Source organism: Amphiprion ocellaris, chromosome 15 (genome assembly GCF_022539595.1).
Source record: "Amphiprion ocellaris isolate individual 3 ecotype Okinawa chromosome 15, ASM2253959v1, whole genome shotgun sequence".
Classification (NCBI taxonomy): domain Eukaryota; kingdom Metazoa; phylum Chordata; class Actinopteri; family Pomacentridae; genus Amphiprion; species Amphiprion ocellaris.
Window position 1 is genome coordinate 5,734,869 of NC_072780.1, and position 25,199 is coordinate 5,760,067.

Sequence of the window (25,199 nt, forward strand, 5' to 3'; positions counted from 1 at the left end):
ATTAAAGCCCCCTGCACTATTTCAGGTTGTTTTTGTTTTCATCATCTCTGGCAGTTGTGAGTTTGACGGGGCAATTCCCAATGCAATGAAAAGGATTGTTGTGAAAGGAGAGAAGACATTTGGTCAATATTTCAGCACCAGAGTGCATCGCCGAACACTTAGATTCTACTCTGAACTACTGTAGCCTACTATAGCCACAAGCTAGTTTACCTATTCTTATATAAAAGCACTTCCTCTTACCTGACATCTTAGAATTATATCCTACAATTGTTTTTTTTTTTTTGCAAAGATAGTAGCACAAAGAAAGAGTTTAGATTCAGGTAGACAATGCCTTGTATGTAGAAATAACAACCTCTTTCTCATTTTTCTACCATGATGAATCAAATACAACAAAACAACAAAGATGCTGACACAACAGTGGTTGTGTTGTCCTTAAATAACACCAGAAAATCCAGTTAAAAATGACACCTTCAGTATATGCTGTGTCATTTTTAACACAAAGCATCTACTGTACACCACGCCTTTTATAAAGCAAATGAAAAACTCAACTATTTTGCGGCAAGAGGCCTTGTAAATAAGCACTGATGTGACTTTGGAGTCTGACTATTTCTACAGATCTGTATAGAGTGACAATGATGATGATGATGATGATGACGATGATGATGATGATAATGATTAATTTTTCTGGAGCTTCCTGCTTTGTTTTGAGTTCTTCCTCAGAGGTTTTTTTGGGGGACCTCCAGTGGCCGGTTTGAAACAATGTAAAGCACAAAGACAACACTGGGCATTTTGTTTCACTTCCTAAATAAAGACAACTTTGAAAAAATAAGGATGTGTTGAGTATTTTTGTTTCTAGCATGTCCATAGAGTCATTCGAGATGAGATTGCAGATGAATTCTCAATTCATCTTGAAAGCGCCTTTTGATGAAGACCTTCTTTAGGTAAATCCACACGTCTATCAGGGTATGTCACACTTGGCAGGTTTGGTTTAATTAATTATAATTAGCTTTGGTGCATTTATGTGATTCATTTGAACACGTGAACATACTGCCATCTGAGCCTTGATGCAACCAAACAAGCAGACTGAGACCTCCTGAACAGGTGGGTCGGATCACTGACCAATGACATGTAAACTAACCAAAACCACAACAGAGTTATCAAGCATACCTGGACCTTCCTGTAATAGCAGCCCATTTGTTTCCCATTACAGTTTAGTACAGCACCATACTGTTGTTTGGTATTTTGCTTGTGTGTACAATGGAGAAACTTTTTCACAGTTTTGATTCCTTTATACAATTTCATAAGCTTGTCATGAGTTCTCAGTAGGTAAAAATACCCCCATATATACACAAATTCAACAGCTGCAAAATACATGTCATAAAAATTGTTAAATCAGGTTGCAGATTGCAGATTAAAAAGCTATAATTCAGATCTAGTGGCAACCTCTGGGTCTGAAAAATGATGCGGATGCAGTTCCTTGAATGGCCACTTGAGGCTGCTCAAAAAGCGAGTCAGTCCCCATTGACCCCCATGTTAAAATGCCCAACTTTACAGCAGAAATAGACATGTTTACAGCTGCGTACAAAAGTGGTTTTGGTCTTTATGGCTTATTTAACCATTCATGACAACTGTACTGTAGGTAACTGTTTATGTAACTGATCCCTTTAAATTGTGTCAACGCTTAAAGGTTTGCTCCAGTACTGGTGTGGATGCGGTGTCGATAATTTTTTCTGTATCATGGGCTCTTTCAGTGCATTTACCCCAGCACACGACAGAAAAATGTGTCTTTAAAGTTGTCTAATCAGGTTGTGGCCTTGTCACACACCTTTTTTGGTATCTTTTGTTTTGATGTTAAAATGCCTGTCTAAACATTAAGTGAAACAGGATTAAAAAGTTCTCATTTATTTCTGCTTTGGTCTAGACCAAGCAGCAACTTCCATGGCTGAAAAAATTATGCTGATGCAGTTCCTTGATCGACCACTTGAGGCTTTTATAAAAATCGAGTTAGTCCCCATAGACTCCCATGTTAAAATGCCTAACTTTACAGCAAAAATAAACACGTTTACAGCCTGTTACAAAAGTAGCCCTGGTCTCTATGGCTTATTTAACCATTAATGATGACTGTACTAGGGGTAAATCTGTATGAAAGTCCCCATTTAAACTTTATTAAGGCTTAAAGTTATGCATAATTAAGGGTAGGGATGCTTTGAGTAGCCAGAACCAGTAAACTGATCTTTACTTAAAGATTATTTCTTAACTCTGTAACATGAACCCTCTGTCCTCTCCAATTCCTTTATATGTAAAAGCAGTACAGTGACCCTTTAAAGAGCATATTTATGCTGCTGTTGAACAAAACCCAGAGTCCTTCAGAATGATCTTTATGGTGACATGACATATTGAGCTGTGAGGCAACAAGGATTATTATTAGCTCTTCGATGCAGCGAGCTCAGTGGTATGAATTAATCATTAGCAAACGGACAAATCATCAGTTGTGTAAAGGAATGACATGGGCACTGTGTCAATATGTTAACTGATAAAAAATGAATACCAAAAGTTTAATAACCGTAGTTTTTGGCCTCTGTACTTTCATTACCATGTAAATGCTTAATTGGGGTTCTATAAAACATTCATTAAGATGATTTGCCCGCGGTATAAAAAGCTGTAACTGATTATTGTTTACAAAGCGCTCTCACTCGTTTCACCCCATGGCGATTCTGCAGAGGTCAAAAGCTCTGTTTGTGTGTGCGAGTGCAAATGCGCGATTTTAATAGTTTAAACCAGGTCCCATTAATGAACAGGGAAGGTGGCGTCAGGCTTTAACTTTGACAACAGTGTGTGAATGTGGAACTGAACGTCCACATGAGAATATTTAGTTTAATTGCAACAAGGCCTTAAATATCGAAACAGAAGCCATTTTTTTGGAAGGATTAAAGATTTCAACAAAAAAATGAATGCAAATAAACTTTAAAATCGTCTCATGAGAAGAGCTGCTTTTCTATTTTAATTGGGCAGTCTGTGATCTGTACTAACGAACATCGCAAAATGACAAAAACCAAAGCTCTACTACAAAATCTCTACAATAAAATGAGCTTTGTATCATAACCAACAACAAAAGAAAATGCTGCTATTATGCAGCCTGTGTGCATGTAATAGAAACATAACATCGAAAATATACAGTAAAACGTAATGAGTTGCTGCCATCATGTGCACACAAATTGATTAAAGAGAACTTTTGATTGAATTAAATGTGTGCTTGTTTTCTTGAAGTGCAATTGTGTTTCTTTTTTTATTAATTGGATTGTGTAAAAGGAAAGAGAAGAGAGAACAGCAAAGCACCAGAGACTGCAGCTGCTCAAAGGCGCACTCTGTCTTGATTTACTGTGACTTCTTCAGGGCCGATCAGCTTTTCTCAAAATAATATCTGGCTAAGAGTCAGAATTTTCAAACTGAAGAATAATAAGAGGAGTATTTTACTTTGAACTCTGCATGTGACTGCAGAGAGGGTGCTTTTTTTTTTTTAACGTGTTGTGACAGAAAATGTGTTAACTGTACATTAAACTGAACCTTCTCCTTCTTAAAAACAGTTGGAATGAAGATTTCTGTACCTATGAGGTTTTAAAAACAAACATAAATACAAAAAACAACAACAAAAATAGTCACAATTTACAGTGATACAGTATGAAACCCTTCATATCAACAGAAACAGACAGAAACTTCCCTTCTTGAGTCGTTTGTTTGCCACACAGCTTTAAACTCTGAACTGTCAAGTCAGAGATCCAGTATTAATGCATCTATTTTGTCAATAAATAATAATTTAGTCTAAAATGCCAATTGAACGTTTTCAGGACCCAAAGTGAAAAGACGAACCTGAGACATCCAGCAAATGATCACATCTGATGAAGAAAAATGAGATCAAGTTTGACTGTTTAGTTGATAAATTAGTCTCTCTGGGTCTAATTTGGAGCAGACAGTGTCGTTATTACTGACAGAAAAGCTAATAATACTCCAGCTATAATAAACTGTATCATCCTTAAAGGGTTCTATTGAGATTAATCAGAATTTTTAAAAGCAGTGAAACAGTGGGTAACAGTGGGTAATATCTGGCTAAGTCTCAGAATTTTAAATTTGAAACACACACACACACACACACACACACACACACACACACACACACACACACACACACACACACACACACACACACACACACACACACACACACACACACACACACACACACATATATAAAAATATATAAATAGGATGGATATTTTAAGTCTGGTCTCTGTATGTGATTGCAGAGTGGGTGCTTTTTTTTTTTTACATGTAGTGTTGTTTCGGAGGTTTTTTTTTCTCTTGTTTGAATATTTTGAAAGACTTAGTATCAACCAGTGGATATAAACTCTATGTTGTGGTCAAAAACAAGAGTCAATAGTCGCTCTCTGAGACTGTAATTGTAGATAAGGGTACTCTGAGCTAATGCTAACCATATCTACAATATATATAAAGCTCTCTTATACAGTTCTCTTAAGATACAGTCAATTATATCAAGCTCCCAGAGACTTTTCTATTACTTTACTATGTTAACATGCCTCCTGCTTATTCATATCCTGTCTTTCACCAGATATTTCCTGCTAAATCTCAAATCCATAATGGATCGTTTGCTAACTTCAACAAACCCGAGCTCAACACCACATCATCTCCAGCTCCAGGCTAAATTTAGCATGGCTAACCATCACGTGCCCTCAACAGATTCCAATGATCTCAGTGTAACTTAGACCACTATCGGCCACATGGAAGATCCCATCGACTGCGATCGCCGAACATCTGCCAGCACTTTAACTCAAAAGACAAATGACCTTCTATTAAAAGGTGATTGATTTTCTCCAATTGCTACTAAAAGTATTGATTTTTCTTATATTGCCTTTAGTCCACTAATGATACTAATTCTAATATTCACTGGAGCTGAAAAAAGGCTTCCTAGCTATAATAGCTACTGTCAACGCTGGTGTGTGTGTTGAACAAACATCTATGAAATCCATACGAGCGTTACTGTACTTACACATTACACAGCAGTCTGAGCTGGTATAGATCCACTGCAACAGATGGAGCATCACGGTTTAATGTAAGAGGAGAAACATGGAGGACATGAAGAGTATCGGACCTATTACGTACGGTGTAACCACCTGCAGTGAATCACTTTGCCACAGCGGTAAAATGTGGGTGGAAATAAGCAAGTGAGTGGATGAACGGGCTTTAAATGAAACAAAAACAGCTGTTTGGGAAAGTTTTTAGCCTGAAACCAGAGCTTGATCACTTTATAATCCAAATGAAAAGCATCATCTTGAATATTAACCTGCGGTATTGTTTAGTTGGAATTCTAGATGGTCAAACTTTCTATGATCCTGAGCACACTATAATAATGACGTGTGATTTCTGTGGTCTCAAAAGCTGGCATGATACTGCAGTGTTTTGAATATATACTATTATAATTTTACTTGTTTTTAGCCATAATAGCAACATCATGAGCGCTTGTTTCTTCAAACAAACTGCATTCAAGTCTTCAGGAGGAGGTTGGGGTTGACGGTGAGGTCAGTGCATGACTCTCACAGCAGAGACTGATCTGTGGTTTCATTTAGGAAGCAAAAGCACTTTGGTTAAGCTTCAGAAAGGATTGTGATTTTGATTAAATATAAATAAACAAGTTGTGGTGGACTTTTTTCTTCATTAAATCAAACCATGACCTTTTCTGAACCTTTACAAAATATTTTAAGGGCCTAAATATACACGCAAAACCACTGATATTTCCAGTATTAACATGTTTCTGACCAAATATTAATGTTGGTTAAATAACCATTTATTACTTTGGTAAAACTGTATTCCGGTTTTCTTTTTTAAAAAAAAAAGTATTTGCAGTTGCAATTTAATAGTATAGGAATGTAATTACAATGTTGGACATTTCTCAAGAATATTTGGAAGGATGGTTATAAAATTTTATTGAGATAGTCATCATTCATAGTGGATAAATCTCATTGACTCTGATGTTGTCTGACTTCTCCTCCAGCAGCACAATGACACTCATGTTGGCGTTTTTAAAATAAAATATTGCAAAGATGCCCATGGAATTTGGGTTAGATAAAATATGCAGTAGCTTCCCCTCTAATGTCATGGTTTTCTATGACAATTTAAAACTAATATGTACCAACCTAACAAAAAGTTAGAGCTAATCAGTTAAACGTTAGCATGCTAAGACGCAAGATGTTGATCACGGTACATATTACTGCTTAACACTGTCACTGTGAGCATGTTAGTCAGAGTCTATGGCAGACTGTTAATCTTATTTGAAGTATATAATGATCTCATATTTATTCTTTAAACAGCTACTTCACAAGACACACTGTCAGAGAGCATGTTAACTGGCCCCACTGTTTCATCGAGCTCACAGCTGTAAATGTGTCTCGTTTTCTTGCACTTGTGTCTGCATGTCTGCATTGTATTGTCATACATTGGTATCAACTGAGTCAATCTGTATAAGCACCAATGTTGAATTACTCGTGCCTTGGATGAAAAGCTGCTAAGTGCTCAGAAAAATACAGCGAAATGACTGCATTTCCAACTGAAATGGACTATATCTGTATGCATACATGGTCAGAAGAAAGATGTGAAAAAGACATAAAACTGAAGAAAAGCCATACACTAAGAATATTTTATTTATTGCCCCAAAGCATTAAATATGTTAATGCCTTCTCCCCATGATGCCTGACCTTCCAGCCTCCAGCAGGTGATGGTTTAAATAGTTCATACACCGTCCCTGTGTACCTCTCACTTTAAATCATTCATAAATCAAAGAACCGTAAAACCCAGACAGTGAACACCACAATCACACAGCCTGATGTTCTGGACCTGTTAAGTTTTCACTATAAAAATAAGATGGGACAAAAACCGACATGTACTCAGAATGAACCTTTACTTCACCGTGGGTCTGAAACATATTCTTCCCCTCACATTTACAAGTTTGCATCTTGTCCCAAAGCAATCTTTGATTTTACTATCACTGACTAAAATCTGCCTTCACACCTGTAACGTCCCCTGTGGTGAACAGCTGAAAGCTCATCCCACAGTGAAACGGGTTTTCAGATGCTGCTGTCTCATATTTATTCATGTCTGAGGTGTAAAGGAATGGGGAAAGGGCACCTCCTGCATGATATGGCCAGGTTTCCTTGATAGGAGCGGAGGCTTGAGTGCAGTCCTTGAAGTCTACACCTTAAATGTTGCATTTGACCAAATAAGTATCATCTGAATCAATTCCAAGTGGATCATACTGGGTAAATTCTACATCTTTTGAACGCTGCTTATTGGAGTCAAAAAGGAGTTTGTACTAAAATTCAGTTTGTGCTCCTTAAACGTACAGTAATTCAATCAAGCCCTTCATTTTGAATGGATAAAATTGCTGTAAAAATCCAGAAGTAGCCAATTTACAGTCATGAGTTAAGAATATTCACAAAAAAATCAACCAAAATCCAGCAAATTTCGCTGGATTCTGGTTGAAATATTAGAGGTTTTACTGATATATATGGAATCACTTTAGATATTTTTAGGATTTTTTTTGAAGATCTTTACTAATTTTTTGAAAATATTTACGAGAATTTTCTTGCCAAATTTGGGGGATTTTTTTAAAATAAAACTTTTATGGGAAACTTTTAAGGAATTATTGGAATTTTCTGAGACAAATTTTTTTTGCTGAATTTTTGGATTTTTTTCAGACAAATAGGAAACAGGAAACAATATTTTTTGGTGCCCGTAAATGAGGACAACAGGAGGGTTAAACTCTCATCAATGACAGCAATGTTTTTGAACTAGTGCAGGAAGCATAACCACCGTGGGACATGTTTACCTCTCTGAAAAAAAGAAAAACTTGTCTGAAAAATCGTATCTAAGTTTCTTTTTTAAAATATGGATATTTATGCCTGATGATATCACAGCGTTGCTTTAATAGGGCCTTCGAGGCCAGGTGACTTTCAGGCTGCGTGTGTTTATGTGTGAGCGCAAATGGATGAATATGTATATAAGCTTAGAGTGTAATATCACGGTTCACCAATCTGATAGGGAACATATAGAGGGCTTCTTATACGTGCACACACACATGCACACACACACGAGCATCTATATGAAAACACCTGCAGCACAAAGGTTGTATGTACAGCATATGAGTGTGAACACCCTCATAAACACACACGTCTAATTGCATTTTAAGCAATGCAGTCACATTTACACACAGAAAACATCCATTTAGCTAACACACACACACACACACACACACACACACACACACACACACACACACAGATACCATGCATGCTCCTGCAAGACTGCGCTGCTACTGAATATCATCAGTTACCACAAAACTGCTTTAGTAATTAGCCAAAATATCCCTTCCAGTACACCCATCTCCAACTGTAAAGAATGGGATAAGTCTAATAATAAGCTTCGAGAAAATCCGCTGATTAACAGGTACAAGATTGTGCAGCGCAGAAACCGTGTGGGATGAGAGGAGAGGCTGAAAGAATGGAGGACAGGAAAAGACAGACAGAGATAATGAGACAGAGATGGACAAAAGATGGTGAAAGTCAGGGAGGCAGTGAGGAGGAAAGAAGTGTCAGGAAACGCTGAAGAAACTCAACCTGAGCTCTAAATGGCTCCTTAACAAGAGGCTGAGACAGCAAAATGAAATTATACCTCACACGCCCGCACACACACGCACACACACACACACACACACATCCACTGGAAACACAAAGCTTCACCGCTTTATTGTTGCTTGCATGTGGACAAACGTGGCTGTTTATGCTGCACGGTATTCTTGTGCTCGCGTTGCCATCATGCGTGAATTTAATTGCTACAAACATGTTGCATGCAAACAGGTATATCCCTATTGAGTATGGCACTCACACACATTTAGCACACTCTCTTCTCCCTCTGTCACACACACAAGACATTGTATCTGTGGTCAGAAGGAGTTGATATGCATTGCTCACACACTCATGAATGTATATGTGTCCCCCCTCCCCTTCCCAAACACACATTTAGCTTCACACACAGTGATAGGTCTTTTAAAGGGGTGTTTCACACCTCATCGCATTTCAATTAGTAGGTACGACACACACACACACACACACACACACATACACGATCGAGAAGCTTGACAGTCTGTCCGTTGGGTGAAGAAGATTCATTTGGATTCTCATCTCTTCTCTTTCGTCTTCCCTTCTGTGGGTGCCCTTTCTTTTCACTCGTCCTCTTTCTCGACTTACCTCCCCCTCTATATTCGCTTTCCTTCCTCCCTCTCTCTCCCTCTTTCTCTCTTTCTGTCTGTCTTTCTCTCCATATCAACGTGAGTGACAGTGCTTTGACCTCCTGGGTTGTCAGGGGAGGCTGTTGCACAGACGGCCTGAATAGAGGAGTCTTTCCCTGGGTACAAGTCAGATGAAGGCTGGGAGACGAGGAGGAGGTCCAATGCAGCCACCTCTATTACCAGGCACAGAGCTTACACGCAGTACAACACCACTGTGCAGCCTTGTCAGCGAGATGATTTGCTCTTAAGTTGCATAATATCTAACATTATAAAAGGATGATATCAGCTTATTTTGTCTTTAAGTTTGTACATGACATGAAACCCTCTGCTCCATCCATTCATTAGTATATCAGCTGGCTGGACCTTATCCCAACCAGAGGATGACACACCCTGGACATGTCCCCAGTCCATCACAGGACTAACACAAAGAGACAGACAACCAATGCACGCTCACACTCACACCTATGGCCAATTTACAATCACCAATTAAGCCAGCATGCATGTCTGTGGACTGTGGGAGGAAGCCAGAGCACAGAGCAGGGACACTCTAAGACACTAATTTTGAATGATTTCTTCTTAAGGTTTTTCCTTTTTCTCCCTAATGGGGAAAAGATTTCCCTCCTTATTGAGATGCAATAGGCGTTGAATGTCCAGAGTAGAAAGAAACAGCAGCAAGACAGAAACAGGCAATCACATAAACTGGTTCATTTTAGGTTAAAGCAGCACTGTCCTGAAAGTACATCTGATAGCAATGATTCCTTATTCCATAAAAAAAACATGTGCAGCTGCACCTGTAGCAAGTCAGCTGAACCAGAGGGTTGGTTTATAAACAGTAAGAGTGTAAGAAAAGTGTGTCCAGAGCAACATAACTCACCAAAAATTATCCCAATGATGAATCAGCATGTAAAAAAATAATGTGACTGTGAGCCGAATGAGTCACCTTTAACCTCAAAGACCAATCATTACATAGAATTTCGTTACTTTTAAACCGACAACTAAATAAGGAAAGTATGGTTTTACCTTGCTGACATGTTTCGACTTTATCTGCCGTCTTCTCCAGAGCGTCATCCGACATGTGATGACGTATCCTTTCTATCACGTGGCTGATCAGACAGAACTGTCAGAATCATACAGCCTATGGTCAGGATCTGTCAGACTGGCCACGCCCCCCACCGTCCGGTGGTCTCTGGAGGATGGAGTCCCAGGTATGTGAGAGGCCTCCTCGTCCTGGTTCAACGAAAAAGGACACGTCATCACACGCTCTGAAAAACATTGCAGATAAAGTCGAAACATGTCAGCAAGGTAAAACCACACTTTCCTTATTTAGCAAAATGAACATAATCCAACTACCAGTCATTACACTTCGAATCATGACCTTTAAAACCACGAAGGTTTAACAATTAAAATACAAAAAATGTCCACTTTACTGTAGCATATATGCACCATTTAAAAATAGAAAATGTAGAGTTTTTAAAACTATAAAGATGCCATTAAAATATAGAAAGTGACTATGAACAAATTGAAAATGTTAAGGGTTTTTGCTGTTGTTGTTATACCATAAAGAAAATGTCCTGTTTTATACTGTATGTACACCACAAAAAAATAAAATCTGATTTTTTCATAAAAAACCATAGAGTCACCATTAAAATACAAAGACTGTCCTTTTTTTAAACTGTTGGTTGTCAGACAATTTCTTTTTTTTAATTACTGGACAAAGTCTGGGTAATTAGCTGCCAGTATTTTCTCTGTTATTTTATGGATTTATTTCCTAGAGTGCACCAATAAGGGAGCAACCAAAGCTGCTGATCATAACACTTCTTTAAGACTTCGACTGTCTCTGTTCTCTGCTTGTGATGTTCATCCTCGCTCTGCGGCTTGACTTTATTGGGAAACTCCAGAGCAATCATCTCAGCTTGGTGTGTAATATTTCTCAAAGCGCTGGGGGAAAAAAAACCCACTCATCCTCAGTCCAGCAGCTGTCCTAAAGCAGATCGGCATTGTCTGACCGGCGTCTTACGATTGACACATAGGTAAGAGGAAACAGACAAAGGTCGCGCTGAGGTCAACAGGGAGTGTAGGCGCTGTCTGATAGTGTACGTGTGGAAAAAAGAAGAGGCAGAGCATGGATTGGGAATAAATTGAATCCTTTCCAAGTGGGAAACTATTGTCTGTTCATCACCTCTAAAACACACACACACACAGTGAGAGTTAGACAGATGTTAAGCATGACAGGGAAACTGATTCCACCTTGTACTCAATACACACCACTAACCCTCTCTTCCACTCTGCCTTATCTTTAAACCACCATCCCCTCTTTCTTCATCTTCCAGATTCTTCTTAGCAGACTTCCTTTTGATGATTTTTCATCTAACAACGTCCCAGCTCTCGAAGGACACTCATCGTTACACTACGGCGTGTTTGTTTGCCTCAGTACGTTACAGCAAATGTCAATGAATGTCAGATTCCGCTATGTTGCTGTAGATTGGTTGTATTTACAGGATTTCCAGGCAGATGCATCATGTGAAACCTTGCTCTGTTGCTTCTCACACCCACACAGATTTATTGTTTTTTTTTCCGTGAGTGAAAAAAAACACCATTTATGGGTGATAATGTTTTTTTTTTCTGTAATCTCTCTCTTTCTCTAATGTGTCTTTTATTGCACCAGTACAGAACAAAGCCCTCAGGCGATGCGCACACACACACACACACACACACACACACACACACACACACACACACACACACTGTACTCCCTTCTCATACCGCACACATAGCATCGCATGGTACATTTGGCTTAATGTTAACAGATCACACAATATGTAGGACACACTTAAACACACACTCTTGCACAGTCATATACACACTCACAGGCTTTTCTGCTGCTGATGCCATGATGTAAGTGTGAGTGAAGCACTAATTCTGTGCTGTTTGTCAGTTTGCTGACGGTCGCTGGCGCAGAACAATAACTGGTGGTGTGGTTTTAACTGGTTTTATGAGTGAGGAGCTGTATTTTACCGTTAGCCCTCGGCTACGGAGCAGGCAGACAGACAAAAGGAGAAGCAGAGACGGAAAGTGGAGGAGACAGAGAAACCAGACATTGCAAATAAGGGAAGAGGAAAATGGCTGTGTGTGTGTGTGTGAATGTATGTGTGTGTGTGTGTGTGTGTGTGTGTGTGTGTGTGTGTGTGTGTGTGTGTGTGTGCCCTGTTGCCAGTGCTATTAAAGTTGTATTGCACAGGCTTTTAGAGCATCGACCATCAGCCAAGTAACTTTAGCTAATAATTTTTTCAAAACCTCTGTGCTTTGTGCATGTCAGACCTTTGCCAGTGTGTGTGTGTGTGTTTGGATTGTCAGCCTGTATCTGTATAAGGCCTTTCGTCATGTCTGGTAGGGCCACATGCATGCACACAGGAGCAGTCAGTCTGTAAACGCTCAGCTAATTCTACATGCTTGCATCAAGACTCTCTGGCGATCTGCTAACTTACATCACAAACATTTGGAATTATCTTCACCACAATTATAAATGAGTCACATTGTCAGTAAAAACAAGATTGCAACATCCACATCAGTCCACTGTTAATTATGCCCATTATGGACGATTCTATACCTCACAATTTACGCCCAGCGCTGGCATTTGGTGCTAATGGAGGAACCACCGAGCGCTCCATGAAGAAAAGGTGACATGCACATGTAACACGCTGTTCTCAAATATGAACTCCAAGTAGCAGGTTCTCTCTGAAGCCTGACGCATGTTCAGCGTTGAGCACGTAATTTACATAATCAGCCCTGATTAGACAGTTATTTTCTCCTATAGTTATACATGATGAAGTAGCTAATTTCCCCAGCAATGTGTTTTCATGCACTGCTTTTCTTATTAAGTCCAAGAAGCTCATTAAAGTTACTGTACTATATGTCATATTAATTGGGGAAGTCGTTGACCGCAACACTGGGCCACATCAATTTAACATAGTTGAGCTGGAATAGAAAACATCTGGAAATCAAACCAAACCCATCAATCCAAGTGACTGCTTGTCAGTGTGTTGTCACTCCCCACATCAGTCAGTTCCACACATCACACCACTGGGAGAGTGATTGTAGCTCACTCGTGGCTCAATTCACAAAGAACAACAGCTTGTTGCACTTGAAGTGTCACAAGCAGGAGACAAGTAGTCAGATCCTTTAATTAAGTAAAAGCATTAATACAGCAATTTAACGTTAGTATCATCAGCTGCATGTAGAATAAGTATCCCTCCAACTGATATATTATTACAGTGTCTATAAAAAGTGTTCACCCCCCTTGGAAGTTTTTTCAACACTGAATCACAATTTAATTTGGCTTTTTTGACAAGAATGGTCAAACAAAGACTCTTTCATGTCAAAGTGAGAACAGAAATTAATTAGAAATATACAAGGTAGAATAAGTGATTGTATAAGTATCCAACCCCATTCATGCCAGTATTTAGTAAATGCACCCCAAATTCTAAGTTGGATTGAGGTCTGGGCTCTGACTTGGCCACTGCAGAACTTGTTGTTTTCAGACCATATCTGTGTAGTTTTGGCTGTACGCTTCGGGTTGTTATCGAGCTAGGAAACAGGTCACAGTCCTCGGGCATCAGGTTTCCCCCATGATTTTACTATTATACATATGCATACATATATTATATGTATGTATATGTATACATACATTTTATATATATATATATATATATATATATATATATATATATATATATATATATATACATACATTTTATATATATATATATATATATATATATATATATATATACACACACACACATGAACTTTAAGGGGATAATCTTCTACCGTCTACTATCAAAAATGACAAAAGAAACAGAACTGTATATAAAAGTAGTTCATGTAAAAATAAGATGCTACTAACACACTGACGTTTCAGTATTAATAACACACACACGCACGCACACACACACACACACATATATATATATATATCATGAAGTGGAATGAAATGAGAACATACAAGTTGAAGTACATAAAAATTGCACTCAAGTACAATGCGTGAGTAGATGTAGCCTTTCTGAATTAGTCAATCAATTTATGGCCTATCTCAGGTCTGCTATTAATATTTGCCTTTCTATTAACTGAAACTACACTCTGCTTTTGTTTTCTAACTGTAACCTCCAACATTAGTTTAAAGTTAAAAGTGCGATTATTTAGTGATTAAGTACTAAATAACAGTACAGAGTATAAATTAATATGACTTTGAAGGGAGATTTCTGTGAGCCGTCCTTCTGCTTTGCTCATCAGTGTGGATTCTGCTGATTCATGGTGAGACGACAATGGCAATTTCTGGACTGTGTTGCCTTTATGTGTTCAGATGTTTTCAGTTCGAAATATAGTAAAAACAAAACCATTTAAGGCTCATTATAAAACACAGTGTATATCTTTATAAATGATTTGCTCATTATTCAGTTCTCACAAGTTGAAATTCCCAGTCACTCAAACAACGTTGTCAATGAAAAGTCTGCTTTGTACCCGATAAACACGTGCAACTCTTTGGTTTTCTCAGATGAAGCCACTGGAAGAAACTACTTTCAGAGTCCAGTCGTGCTTTGTGCAAACAGGAACATTGTTTATCCCTCCAGTATGTGTCTACATAAATATAAATGATCAGAAATGTCCTGTATGTACTCTCACTCTTTATATTCCTATGCAGATGCACTCAAACACACAGACAAACTCTGCACTCTTTGCCTCAAGGTGACTCTGACCAAAAAAAAAAAAAAGCGAGCAACCAATGCTTTGTCTGTGAGATAAAGAGGAAGACAAAAAGAGGGAGAGCAGAGGAGGGAAAGGGAGGAAGAGAAAGATTAGGAGAGAGACAGAGCGAGAGGCCGAGAGAGAGGGAAGTGCATGCGGCAAAACAGAGAAGGACAGACTGAAGTCATTCAAGCTTTTCTTCCCCCTGAATAATCCCAGTTTTGTCCAAATATAGTTGGAGGAGATTGTGGAACATCCAGTCCTTGACATCAGCCAGAAAGTCATGTAACAGCACTAACTTATGCTGAGACTGAATCTCTGGCTGCCATTTTTTTCCCTTGAACATGTTTCCATCATTCTCTCTGTCTTGCTAGTGTCTCTTTTTCTTCCTTTACTACAGTCTCGTTTTGTCTGTCAGCCAGTAAGAGGGAACAAAAATGAAAACTTCCCATGTGTGTGGTATGATGAGAAAACTGTAATGGTCTCAACTGACCATCAGATTAATGACCAGTTTGTCTTTGAGAACAGAAATAGCCAACGTTCCTTGTTGAATTTTTAATCTTTTAAAGTGGTGATTGTTGCACTAGCATGTGTTTGCAGGTTGGACACCACTCACATAAGATAAAACTTGAAAGTTTAGTTGGCAATTTCTAGAAATATCTGTAAAAATGCTCAGTTCAACAGCAGTTAAATGCAAGATATTTAATTTCTTTATGTCTCACAATCTTGCCAGTGTTGGAAGGTGGCACATGGCAGGACTGTGCTAAAAGCAGCATGAGACTTAATCTGAGTCAGAAGACTCCCTCTCTTCTTCCTCCAGGAGTGCAAGTGGCAGGAGGTCACGTGAGGCGGCATATTCGGCCATGTTGGGGAGTCCGTAAATCACGCAGCAGCTCAGGGCGCTGCGGAAGATGTCCATGTCATGGGCCTCGGTCCACTCGTTCGTTGTGATGTCGTAGTACTCGACATTGTAGGTGGTGGTGAAGCCGTTGAAGCCCCCGACAACAAAGAGGCGACTATTGAGGACCTCGATGCCAAAGTTGCTGCGTGGGGTTACCATGGAGGACACCTGGGTCCAGGTGTTGACCAGCGGGTTGTAGGCCTCAGCGGTGCACAGACGGTTGCTGCCATCAAAGCCTCCAACCTGTGGGAGGACAAGTAAAGGAATGTTTAAATGTAAAGAACCGGTTTCCCAGCACACGTGTCTTTGAGTTAAAGTAGACGACCGCTAGATATATCAGAAACACCCCAAATCAATTACACTAATAGATGAAATGCAAAAGAATGGTTTTCCTGAGGTTGTAGCCAGGATTTAATGAGATTTTTCAAACACTACTATCATTGGTGAGAGCTTAACCCTCCTGTTGTCTTCATTTACGGGCACCAAAAAATATTATTTCCTTGTCAGAAAAAAAAAATCCAAAAATTCAGCAAAAAAAATCCCCAAATTTCTGAAAATTTGCAAAACCTTCAGTAAGAAAAGTCCAATAATTCCTTAAAAGTTGCCCTTAAAAATTTTCTAAAATTAAAAAAAAAAAAAAAAAAAAAATTTGGCAAGAAAATTCTGGGAAATATTTTCAAAAAAATGAGTAAAAATCCTCCAAAGAAATCCTAAAAATATCTAAAGTGATTACATACATATCCAGAAAAACATCAACGAAAATCCAGCGGATTTCACTGGATTTTGGTTGATTTTTTTGTGAATGTCCTTAAAAAAAACCCCTTTTTTTCCATTTCTTTTTTTCACCTAAAAATGTTCAAAAATTTCCCAAAAATGTTGAAAATGTGGAAATTTTTACTGTGAAAATATGTTTTTTTTTTCCCACATTTTCAAACTTTAAAACGGGAGACTTTCACCTGCAGGATGACACGAGGGTTAAAATCCCTGTTGATCAACACTTTCACACATTATAGATGTGATTTTTATGTTCACCAGTGTCTCCAGTGACTCGTGTACTTACTGCAAAGACATGATCTGCATACGCAATGACACCCACTCCGCTGCGCCGGACGGTCATGGGAGAGATCAGCGTCCATTGATTGACCTCTGGGATGTAATACTCTGCTGTCTGCAGGCACTCGTTCCCATTGAATCCTCCACAAATGTAAACCTGAAGGTAAAAGGAGGGGTGTTAAAAGACTTTTCTTGGCCTATACAAGAAATATTTGTACAGAATTGTAGGTAAAGTAATCCAAGGACTGCAGCTGAAATTCAATAGAAACATCAGTTGAAGAATTTGATGGATCTGCTTATCTTCTTAACAATAGGTTACAAAAAAATTATATATTTTTTTACATTTGAAGGTTTAAGTTTCAGTAAAATGTCTTGTTTATCATGATCACTAGTCAAACTATACAAACAAGCTGGAATTCTTGTGCTGAAAATGAATATTGGTTGATATACTATACATTACCAGACGTTTAATTTTTACAAATTAAGACGTGTTTAGGCCTCAAAAATCCAATTTAAATTGCTTTACTGAATTTAAAATAATCTTGATATTAGGCCTAACAATATATTTACTCTCCTGTGTTTAAATTATTTAAAATATAAAACAGCTAGTTGAGTTTGTGCTTTTTATTCGGCCAGTAGAGATGACAACCACTACCATGCATATTATGAATATTTCATGCATTTAAATGTTTAACTTGCTTCTCTTTCCTTTATACCATCCTCATAAGAATGAACAACATAAATTCTGACACAAATTGATAAAGAGATCCGGACGCTGCCTTCTTACCAGTCTCACTAAGCCAGATCATTCTGTAGTGCAGAATGGTCTGACCACACTTCAGTATTATTCAGCTATACGGGACAAAAAATGCTTGTTTGTTTGTTTTTCTTTAACCCTCCTGTTGTCCTCATTTATGAGCACCAAAAAATATTGTGAGAAAAAAAAATCCAAAAATTCTGCAAAAAAAATCCCCAAATTTCTGAAAATTTGCAAAACCTTCAGGAAGAAAATTCTAATAATTCCTTTAAAAAATTCCCCTAAAAGTTTTATTTTAAAAAAAAAAAAAATACCCCAAAGAAAATTCTTGTAAATATTTTCAAAAAATGAGTAAAAATCTTCCAAAAAAATCCTAAAAATATCTAAAGTGATCACATATATATCAGTAAAACTTCTAATATTCTCTTAAGAACATTCACATAAAAATCAACCAAAATCCAGTGACATTCACTGGATTTTGGTTGATTTTTTGGGGAATGTTCTTAAGAAACATTTTTAACATTTCTTTTTTTCCACCAAAAAATGTTCAAAGATTTCCCAAAAATGTTAAAAATGTGGACATCAGACGTTTCACTGTGAAAATATATATATTTTTTCCAACATTTTCAAACTTTAAAACTGGTCAATTTTGACCCGCAGGACAACACGAGGGTTAAACTAATCACAGTTTCTTTGGGTGGAACTAAGTGAAGGATGCAGCTTGATGTTCGCTTAAAATAGCAGTTGTCATGGTGAAACATTTGCATGCAATGTCATGAAAAGTAAAAGAACTAGCAGGGTTGCCTTTTGCACAATCTAAAACTTAGAATTTTCAGTGTGGTTGATTGGTAGGCTAGGCTAATGGTTTGTTGTTTTCCATACGAATGTAGTAGTAAAGCATGGATAGTGGGAGGACAGAACAAAGCTGCCTACAATTAGCAGCCAATAGCAGGCGATCCACTTCTGTTGAGTCAGATTATTCTCTTTTAAAAGGTGAAAAGCTTCACTCGCACACCTTGACTGTTTTCTAAGAGTAAGCATTACAGCCTTACAGGGTCTCTAAGATTGCAGAAAGTTTCGTCACCCACCTTTCCATCGAGCGTTGCGCAGCTGGCATCGCTCCTCTGCTCAAACATGGGTGCAATAAAGGTCCACTGGTTGGTTTGGGGTTGGTAGCGCTCTGCAGAGTTGAGTCGTACTTGTCCATCGTAGCCTCCCATGGCGTAGATGCACCCATTCAGCACCGTCACACTCACGTAGCAGCGGCGACAGTGCATGGGCGCCACCTCTTGCCAGGTCCGTGTTGTCAGGTCCAACCTGCGCACGCTGTTGAAGTGCTCCACCCTGTCGAAGCCTCCAATGCAGTAGACATACCCGTTGAGAAAGGCGGTGCCGTGGTAGGCTCGAGGATGTTCCTGGTAGTTTGTAATGTCTATCCAGTTGTTGGCCTTGAAGTCGTACGCCTCGATGCTGTTAGTCGGATCACCACCGCTCCAGCCGCCGGTGGCCAGTAAGATGGCGTTAGGCAGGCGGGGACAGGCGAGGCGGTTGGAGAGGCCATACGGGGAGGGCCTGGACGTGACCAGGTGATGTTGGAGTCTTTTGGCAGTACTGATCAAGGTCTGGCAGTCTTCGTTGTTCTTCAGCAGCTCATTGGACTGCAAATGGTTTGCGATGTAATCTTCACTCATCAGAGCCAGACGGACCTATACAGAGAAAACAGGTGAAAATCCATGAATGGAACCCAGTGGACTGCAGCACTCACTGTCAAATATCCACACCACTTTACTGATTTGCTGGGTTTTTTTTTTTTTTTTTTACAGTTTTTGTCACATTTTCTAAATCTCTTGAGCCCTATATGTCTTGAATTTAGGCATCAATTCTGCCAAAGAAAATCTTCCAGAAATACTGAAAACTCTTCAGGGTAAGGCCGGCAATATTATATCCCTTTCTCATTGCAAATAAATCCATAAAAAGGACCAAAATCAACTATATGGTAGTCTCTCTCTCGATGTAGCTTCAAGGCCAGTTCTTAATGAAACCATAAACGGCTAAAATAAAAATAAAAAAAGAACTGGAAACTGTAGGAAGCTACTCGAGCAGAAGAGAACAGCGCAGAGAATTTATGTCACAAGAATGGTGACTAAACATAAACTACAGCACCCATCAGCACCCATCTTCACTGTATTAATGGAACATTTCACCAAGATCGAAGGTGCAGCTGACGAGTATTCTTCTCTAAATAATGGATGGTGTTACAGAAGAGAACCGTTTGGATTTGTTTGGGACTTTTTTGGTTTACAACCTGGTCAGATTTATTTTTTTAAGTAACATTTGAGAGCAACAATAATATTTATTTGCTGGTCCAGTTTCTAGTTTCTCAGTTTATCTCAAACCAAATTTAGGTTTAACTTTAGAGGCTTTGACACGTAACCTGTTTGGTACAATTTAACCCTCCTGTTGTCCTCATTTATGGGCACCAAAAAATATTGTTTCCTTGTCTGAAAAAAAATCCAAAAATTCAGCAAAAAAAATTCCCCAAATTTCTGAAAATTTGCAAAACCTTCAGGAAGAAAATTCCAATAATTCCTTAAAAGTTGCGCTCAAAAGTTTTATTTTTAAAAAAATCCCCAAAATTTGGCAAGAAAATTCTTGTAAAAATTCTAAAAATATCTAAAGTGATTACACATGTATCGTTAAAACTTCTAATGTTTTCTTTAAGAACATTCACAAAAAAATCAACCAAAATCCAGCAAATTTTGCTGGATTTTGGTTGATTTTTATGTGAATGTTCTTAAGAAATATTTTTAACATTTTTTTTCCACCAAAAAATGTTCAAAGATTTCCCAAAAATGTTGAAAATGTGGACATCAGAAGTTTCACTGTGAAAATCTATTTTCTTCCCCACATTTTCAAACTTTAAAACGGGTCAATTTTGACCCACAAGACAACAGGAGGGTTAAACAAACTCATGTGCATTTGCATGTAGAGTTCATTTTGTTTGGGCTGAGAAAAAGCTGCTTTCAAATGCAAAAATAAAATACAGACGATAATTACTTTAGCATAAAACCATACTATAAATGTCTCCCTATTCTCTGTTTCTGCACATTTGCTACCATTTATGATAGAATAGGTCCTAAACTTGACTAACGCAGTCATTGATTCTACGGCTGTCAGAATAACACAATCAACCAAGCACTGAAGAGGTGGATCTAAACTAAATGTAAAAACAGAAGTTACTGTACCTTCAGCAAGAGAGCAGCAATGTGTCTTTGTCGTTCTTCAGCTGCGTGACTGATCCATCTCATCACAGCGTCGTACACAGTGCTCTCCTCTCTCACACTGAGGTCGTCTCTGTCGAGGATGTCAACGAATTCCTCCACAGAGACCTCCAGGAACTCATCACAGGTAACAACGTCCTCAAAGTGATCAATGATGTGGCGGTAGGCCTTTTGCTGCAGCTTGGGGGAGATGCAGATTTTCGTGAAATGCCAGATATTGACGCAGTTCTCTGGGCAGAGCTGCTCCCCGATGAAGTCGCTGCAGGCTTGTACGACGCCCATCACGTTGAGCTGATCAGCCGCCAGCAGAAGCTCCTGGACGTTGTCCTCCGTCACAGAAACTGAGTTGGTGTACGCAAACTCGATGATGAGCTGCATCATGGCAGGGGACAGGCCAGGTATGTTGTAGACCTTCTGATTTGGGCCTGACCAGCGTGAGAAGAGAGCTCTGAGGGATATAAGGAACAGTTTCTTCTCATATTTTTGGTTACAGGTTTTTAAAGTTATTTGATGCACTATGAGTTGCAAAACCATAAAATCATGATTTTTCTTTTAGCCAATTAACAATATTTTATAACTCTTCCATTTAGGACCTTTGGCTTGGTTTCACCTGTCATACCTGGGGAATACATTCTCAAATATTTTCCATATTCTACATTTTTAACCTCCTCTTGGTTTGTGGCACCATTGTGTATCAGTAGCATAGTTTACAGTCAGATGTATTTTAAATAGCACACACACACATCTATTTATCTATCTGTCCGTCTGTCTCTCTATCTAGCTATTTATATATGTAATATTGTTTTTCTAGTGAGAACCCACTATACACTCAATAACTGCTTGTAATTAACATGTAGCCTGGAACTGACTGAATAATCAATTTCTCCATGACTATTATTTTAAAAAACAATATTAACAAAGTTGTTAAAACTCACAAATCAACTTAAAAAAAAACTAACTGAAATCAGAACAGTGGTTATTTAACCCTCCTGTCGTCTTCATTTACAGCAACAAAAAATATTGCTTCTTTGTCTGAAAAAAATCCCAAAATTCAGCAAAAAAAATCCCCAAATTTCTGAAAATTTGCAAAACCTTCAGGAAGAAAATTCCAATAATTCCTTAAAAGTTGCCCTTAAAAGTTTTATTTCAAAAAACCCCCCAGATGTGGCAAGAAAAATTATTGTAAATATTTTCAAAAAATTAGTAAAAATCCTCCAAAGAAGTCCTAAAAATATCTAAAGTGATTACATATACATCAGTAAAACTTCTAATATCCAACAAATTTCACTGGATTTTGGTAGATTTTTTTGTGAATGTTCTTAAACATTTTAACATTTCTTTTTTCCCACCAAAAAATGTTCAAAACTTTCCCAAAAATGTTGAAAATGTGGACATCAGAAGTTTCACTGTTTAAAACGGGTCAATTTTGACCCCCAGGACGACACGAGGGTTAAATGGCATTTCCTCTAAACTGGTATCTTCAACTACTGACTGTGTGGAGACTTGAAATCAGCTAGTGGTAAATGTCTGAAACAGCCCTTAATATTTTTGAAATATCTACTTTTCTTTCTTTCTTATGACTCCAGATCATTAACTACAACAAAAAACGCTGTTTTTCTCCTTATTTAAGGGACAAAAATGCATAATCTTCCACCTGATAACCAACTCACCTGAAGTATGGTGTACAGTTACACAGGATGACCTTGTGGATTTTAAATTCTGCATCCTCCACCTTAATGACTGCATCACAAAATTCTCCACTCAGAAAGTTGTTGTAACAGTCGCACGAAGACTGTTTTTGTTCACTCATCTTTGCTTTTTGGAAATAGGAGAAGTTTTCTCAGTTTTTGGATGCCACTTTGCCTCTGGTTTGCTGGGTTAAAGATAAATCTCTGAGCAGCCTCACATAGAAATATCACTGTGTGATTCTAGAATAGAACATTTATGCATCACAATGACTTTACAACAGTCTCTACTTTAACCTGTTAGCAATTCACTTTTGTTTTTATTTTAAAAGTCAACCTTTGTGGGGCTTTTTTTTCCTGTTAAACCTGTGTTTTTCTGTAATACATATCCACCCGACAGTACTTTTTGCATGTTTGTGTCATCACTACAATAAGCAACTCAGTAATTCTACTATTAACCGATCAAACAAAACAGCTGCTATAAGAAGAAAACCCAATAAATTACCTTCAACTGCAACTTTATCAGATACATCTATACAATCCAGTATAAAAGCTCTGTGACGTGTTAAGTTATGGTGTTGGCTTTGTTCATTACTGATGTTAGCAGGAGGGCTGTATTGCACTGCATTAAGCTGAAATGTGATTCTAATATTCCACTCAGCATCAGAGGTGCTTCTAAATATAATGCAGTCCAGTTTATTGCCACAGCAAAATACAGACTTTATATTAACCCTCTGAACCTTAGAAGGCCCTGCACAAAGACCAAAAAAACACAAAACCATAACTGCCAACTTTTTTCAAGTCTGAAAGTGTTTCGCCTTCTTTGAAGAGGCTGCCTTTTACTAATGTGATTAAAATGAATGTAGCATGTGTTTTGGTAGAGTTGCAGTTGAGAAATTTGTGATCAGATAGAGGTAAAAACTTTGGAAAAGTTGTCAGACTTTACCCTGGCCTGGTGGTGGGGACATGGAAACTTCGTTTGTTTCAAAATACTCCCAAGTTTCTCTGATTCATGGAGCCCGATGTTGTTCAGTTTGGTCACACAGCTGTAGAGCTGTTCCTGAATTGATTTAGAGATGGTTTATCAGATTTTTTCTTAAAAATATAACAATTTTGGGCTTAAGGAGCTTGACATATAGTTAAATGACTGAATATCTACTGTGTCAATCAAAACTGATCATTATTATGTTTATAAAAGTGGAATTCATCACTGAGTTGTTGAACTAGATTTTACAGGTGAACCAAAACAAATTAACCACTTAGTGTATTTTACACTTTTCCCTCTGGTTTATATAGAGGCTGCAACGGTAACAGTGACTCACATCCACAAGAGCAGATGTGATTTTACTTTACTAATGTAGAGCTAAAATGGAAATTGCAGTTTATTATTGTGAAACTAAAAATGAGTTAATTTAAAATTCTGTCAGGGTTTCACTACTGTAAAAAAAAAAGAATCAAATTTCACAAAATTGGCTGTGTGATTGTACTAATTTAGACCAAAATCTGCAAAATAACAATGTTTTGCTGCAAAACACATAATGAAAATGTTGGTAATTAAAAAAAGTTTAAGTCATACCAAAAACAATCCTGAATTCATATGTGTTTGTTTTAAGTACACAACACTTGTACACACAATGACTTATCTATTCTCCCAAATACATCCATCCACACTCTGATAAGTAATTTAAGGAACCTATTAACACCACTTAATTGAATGCATGTTGCAAGAACAAAGATCTGTTTTACTCATTTAGATAAACTATTAAAGTTGCAAACAGAATTTTCATGATTTGGGTTGACACAATAATGTTGGTGATTGGATCAACTTAACATTTTGTGTTATTTTAATTAAAAATCCTGCATTAATTGACATATTCAGCTTGAGGTAACTAAGTAAAATCAGCTTAATAACTTCATTGTTGGTCACCTTATTTTTTTTTTAGATGGTTAAGTCTGCTAGTTAAAAATATAAAATTCCCATGACTTAAAATAGTTTGTTGGTTGAACATAATTTACTGTTTACTACTGTTGCAAACTGTACATTCTTTTGTTGTTGAGCCTAAACATTGTTTTTTAGAGGGCACGCAGGGAGGCGTTCATGTTGCACACTTGTTCAAATGTACATTAATCTCCGAAAAATCTGTGCCGCCTCCCTGTTATTAAACCGCTGCCTTCCTCAAAGGCAAACACAGCAGGTAGCCTCAGATCTAATTAGCTGGTTAGTCTTTGCTTGACTGAGTAAAGACCCCATCCAAAATAAACATGAGCTCTCAGTTCATGACATTGTTGCGCTGATAAAGAGGAAATGTTTGTCGCTGTGAACAGTAGCAGAGGGCATTGTGTTGATGAATGTCTGCTAAATACAGCAGCTTCTGTTCACAGGGATCTGACACAAAGTGAAACAAAGACGGCAGAGAATCAAACAGAT

General features: G+C 38.0%; 1 protein-coding gene and 1 long non-coding RNA gene across 2 annotated transcripts in view; both read right to left on the minus strand.

Annotated features, from left to right (window-relative positions):
* Nucleotides 1-25,199, minus strand: part of LOC129350723 (uncharacterized) — a 55,941-nt gene that overhangs the window by 22,853 nt on the left and 7,889 nt on the right. The window contains exon 3 of the long non-coding RNA XR_008604209.1: nucleotides 10,373-10,579. This is a non-coding gene — a long non-coding RNA (uncharacterized LOC129350723). The remainder of the gene's footprint in view (nucleotides 1-10,372; nucleotides 10,580-25,199) is intronic.
* Nucleotides 14,412-23,089, minus strand: LOC111567393 (kelch-like protein 10). Its single transcript, XM_023268496.3, has 5 exons — nucleotides 22,757-23,089; nucleotides 21,051-21,534; nucleotides 18,894-19,511; nucleotides 17,056-17,205; nucleotides 14,412-16,238 (listed from the first exon to the last, which is right to left on the minus strand). Exons 1-5 carry the CDS (start codon nucleotides 22,894-22,896, stop codon nucleotides 15,876-15,878), a joined length of 1,755 nt encoding a protein of 584 aa, XP_023124264.2. The 5' UTR covers nucleotides 22,897-23,089; the 3' UTR covers nucleotides 14,412-15,875.

Excerpts from the sequence above, each read along its gene's own strand:
- LOC111567393 (XM_023268496.3), bottom strand. The coding sequence starts at position 22,896 with ATGAGTGAACAAAAACAGTCTTCGTGCGACTGTTACAACAACTTTCTG. Across the intron at positions 19,512-21,050 it reads TTGCTGCTCTCTTGCTGAAG|GTCCGTCTGGCTCTGATGAG; the intron begins GTACAGTAACTT and ends TTCTCTGTATAG. Across the intron at positions 17,206-18,893 it reads GCGCAACGCTCGATGGAAAG|GTTTACATTTGTGGAGGATT; the intron begins GTGGGTGACGAA and ends TTTTACCTTCAG.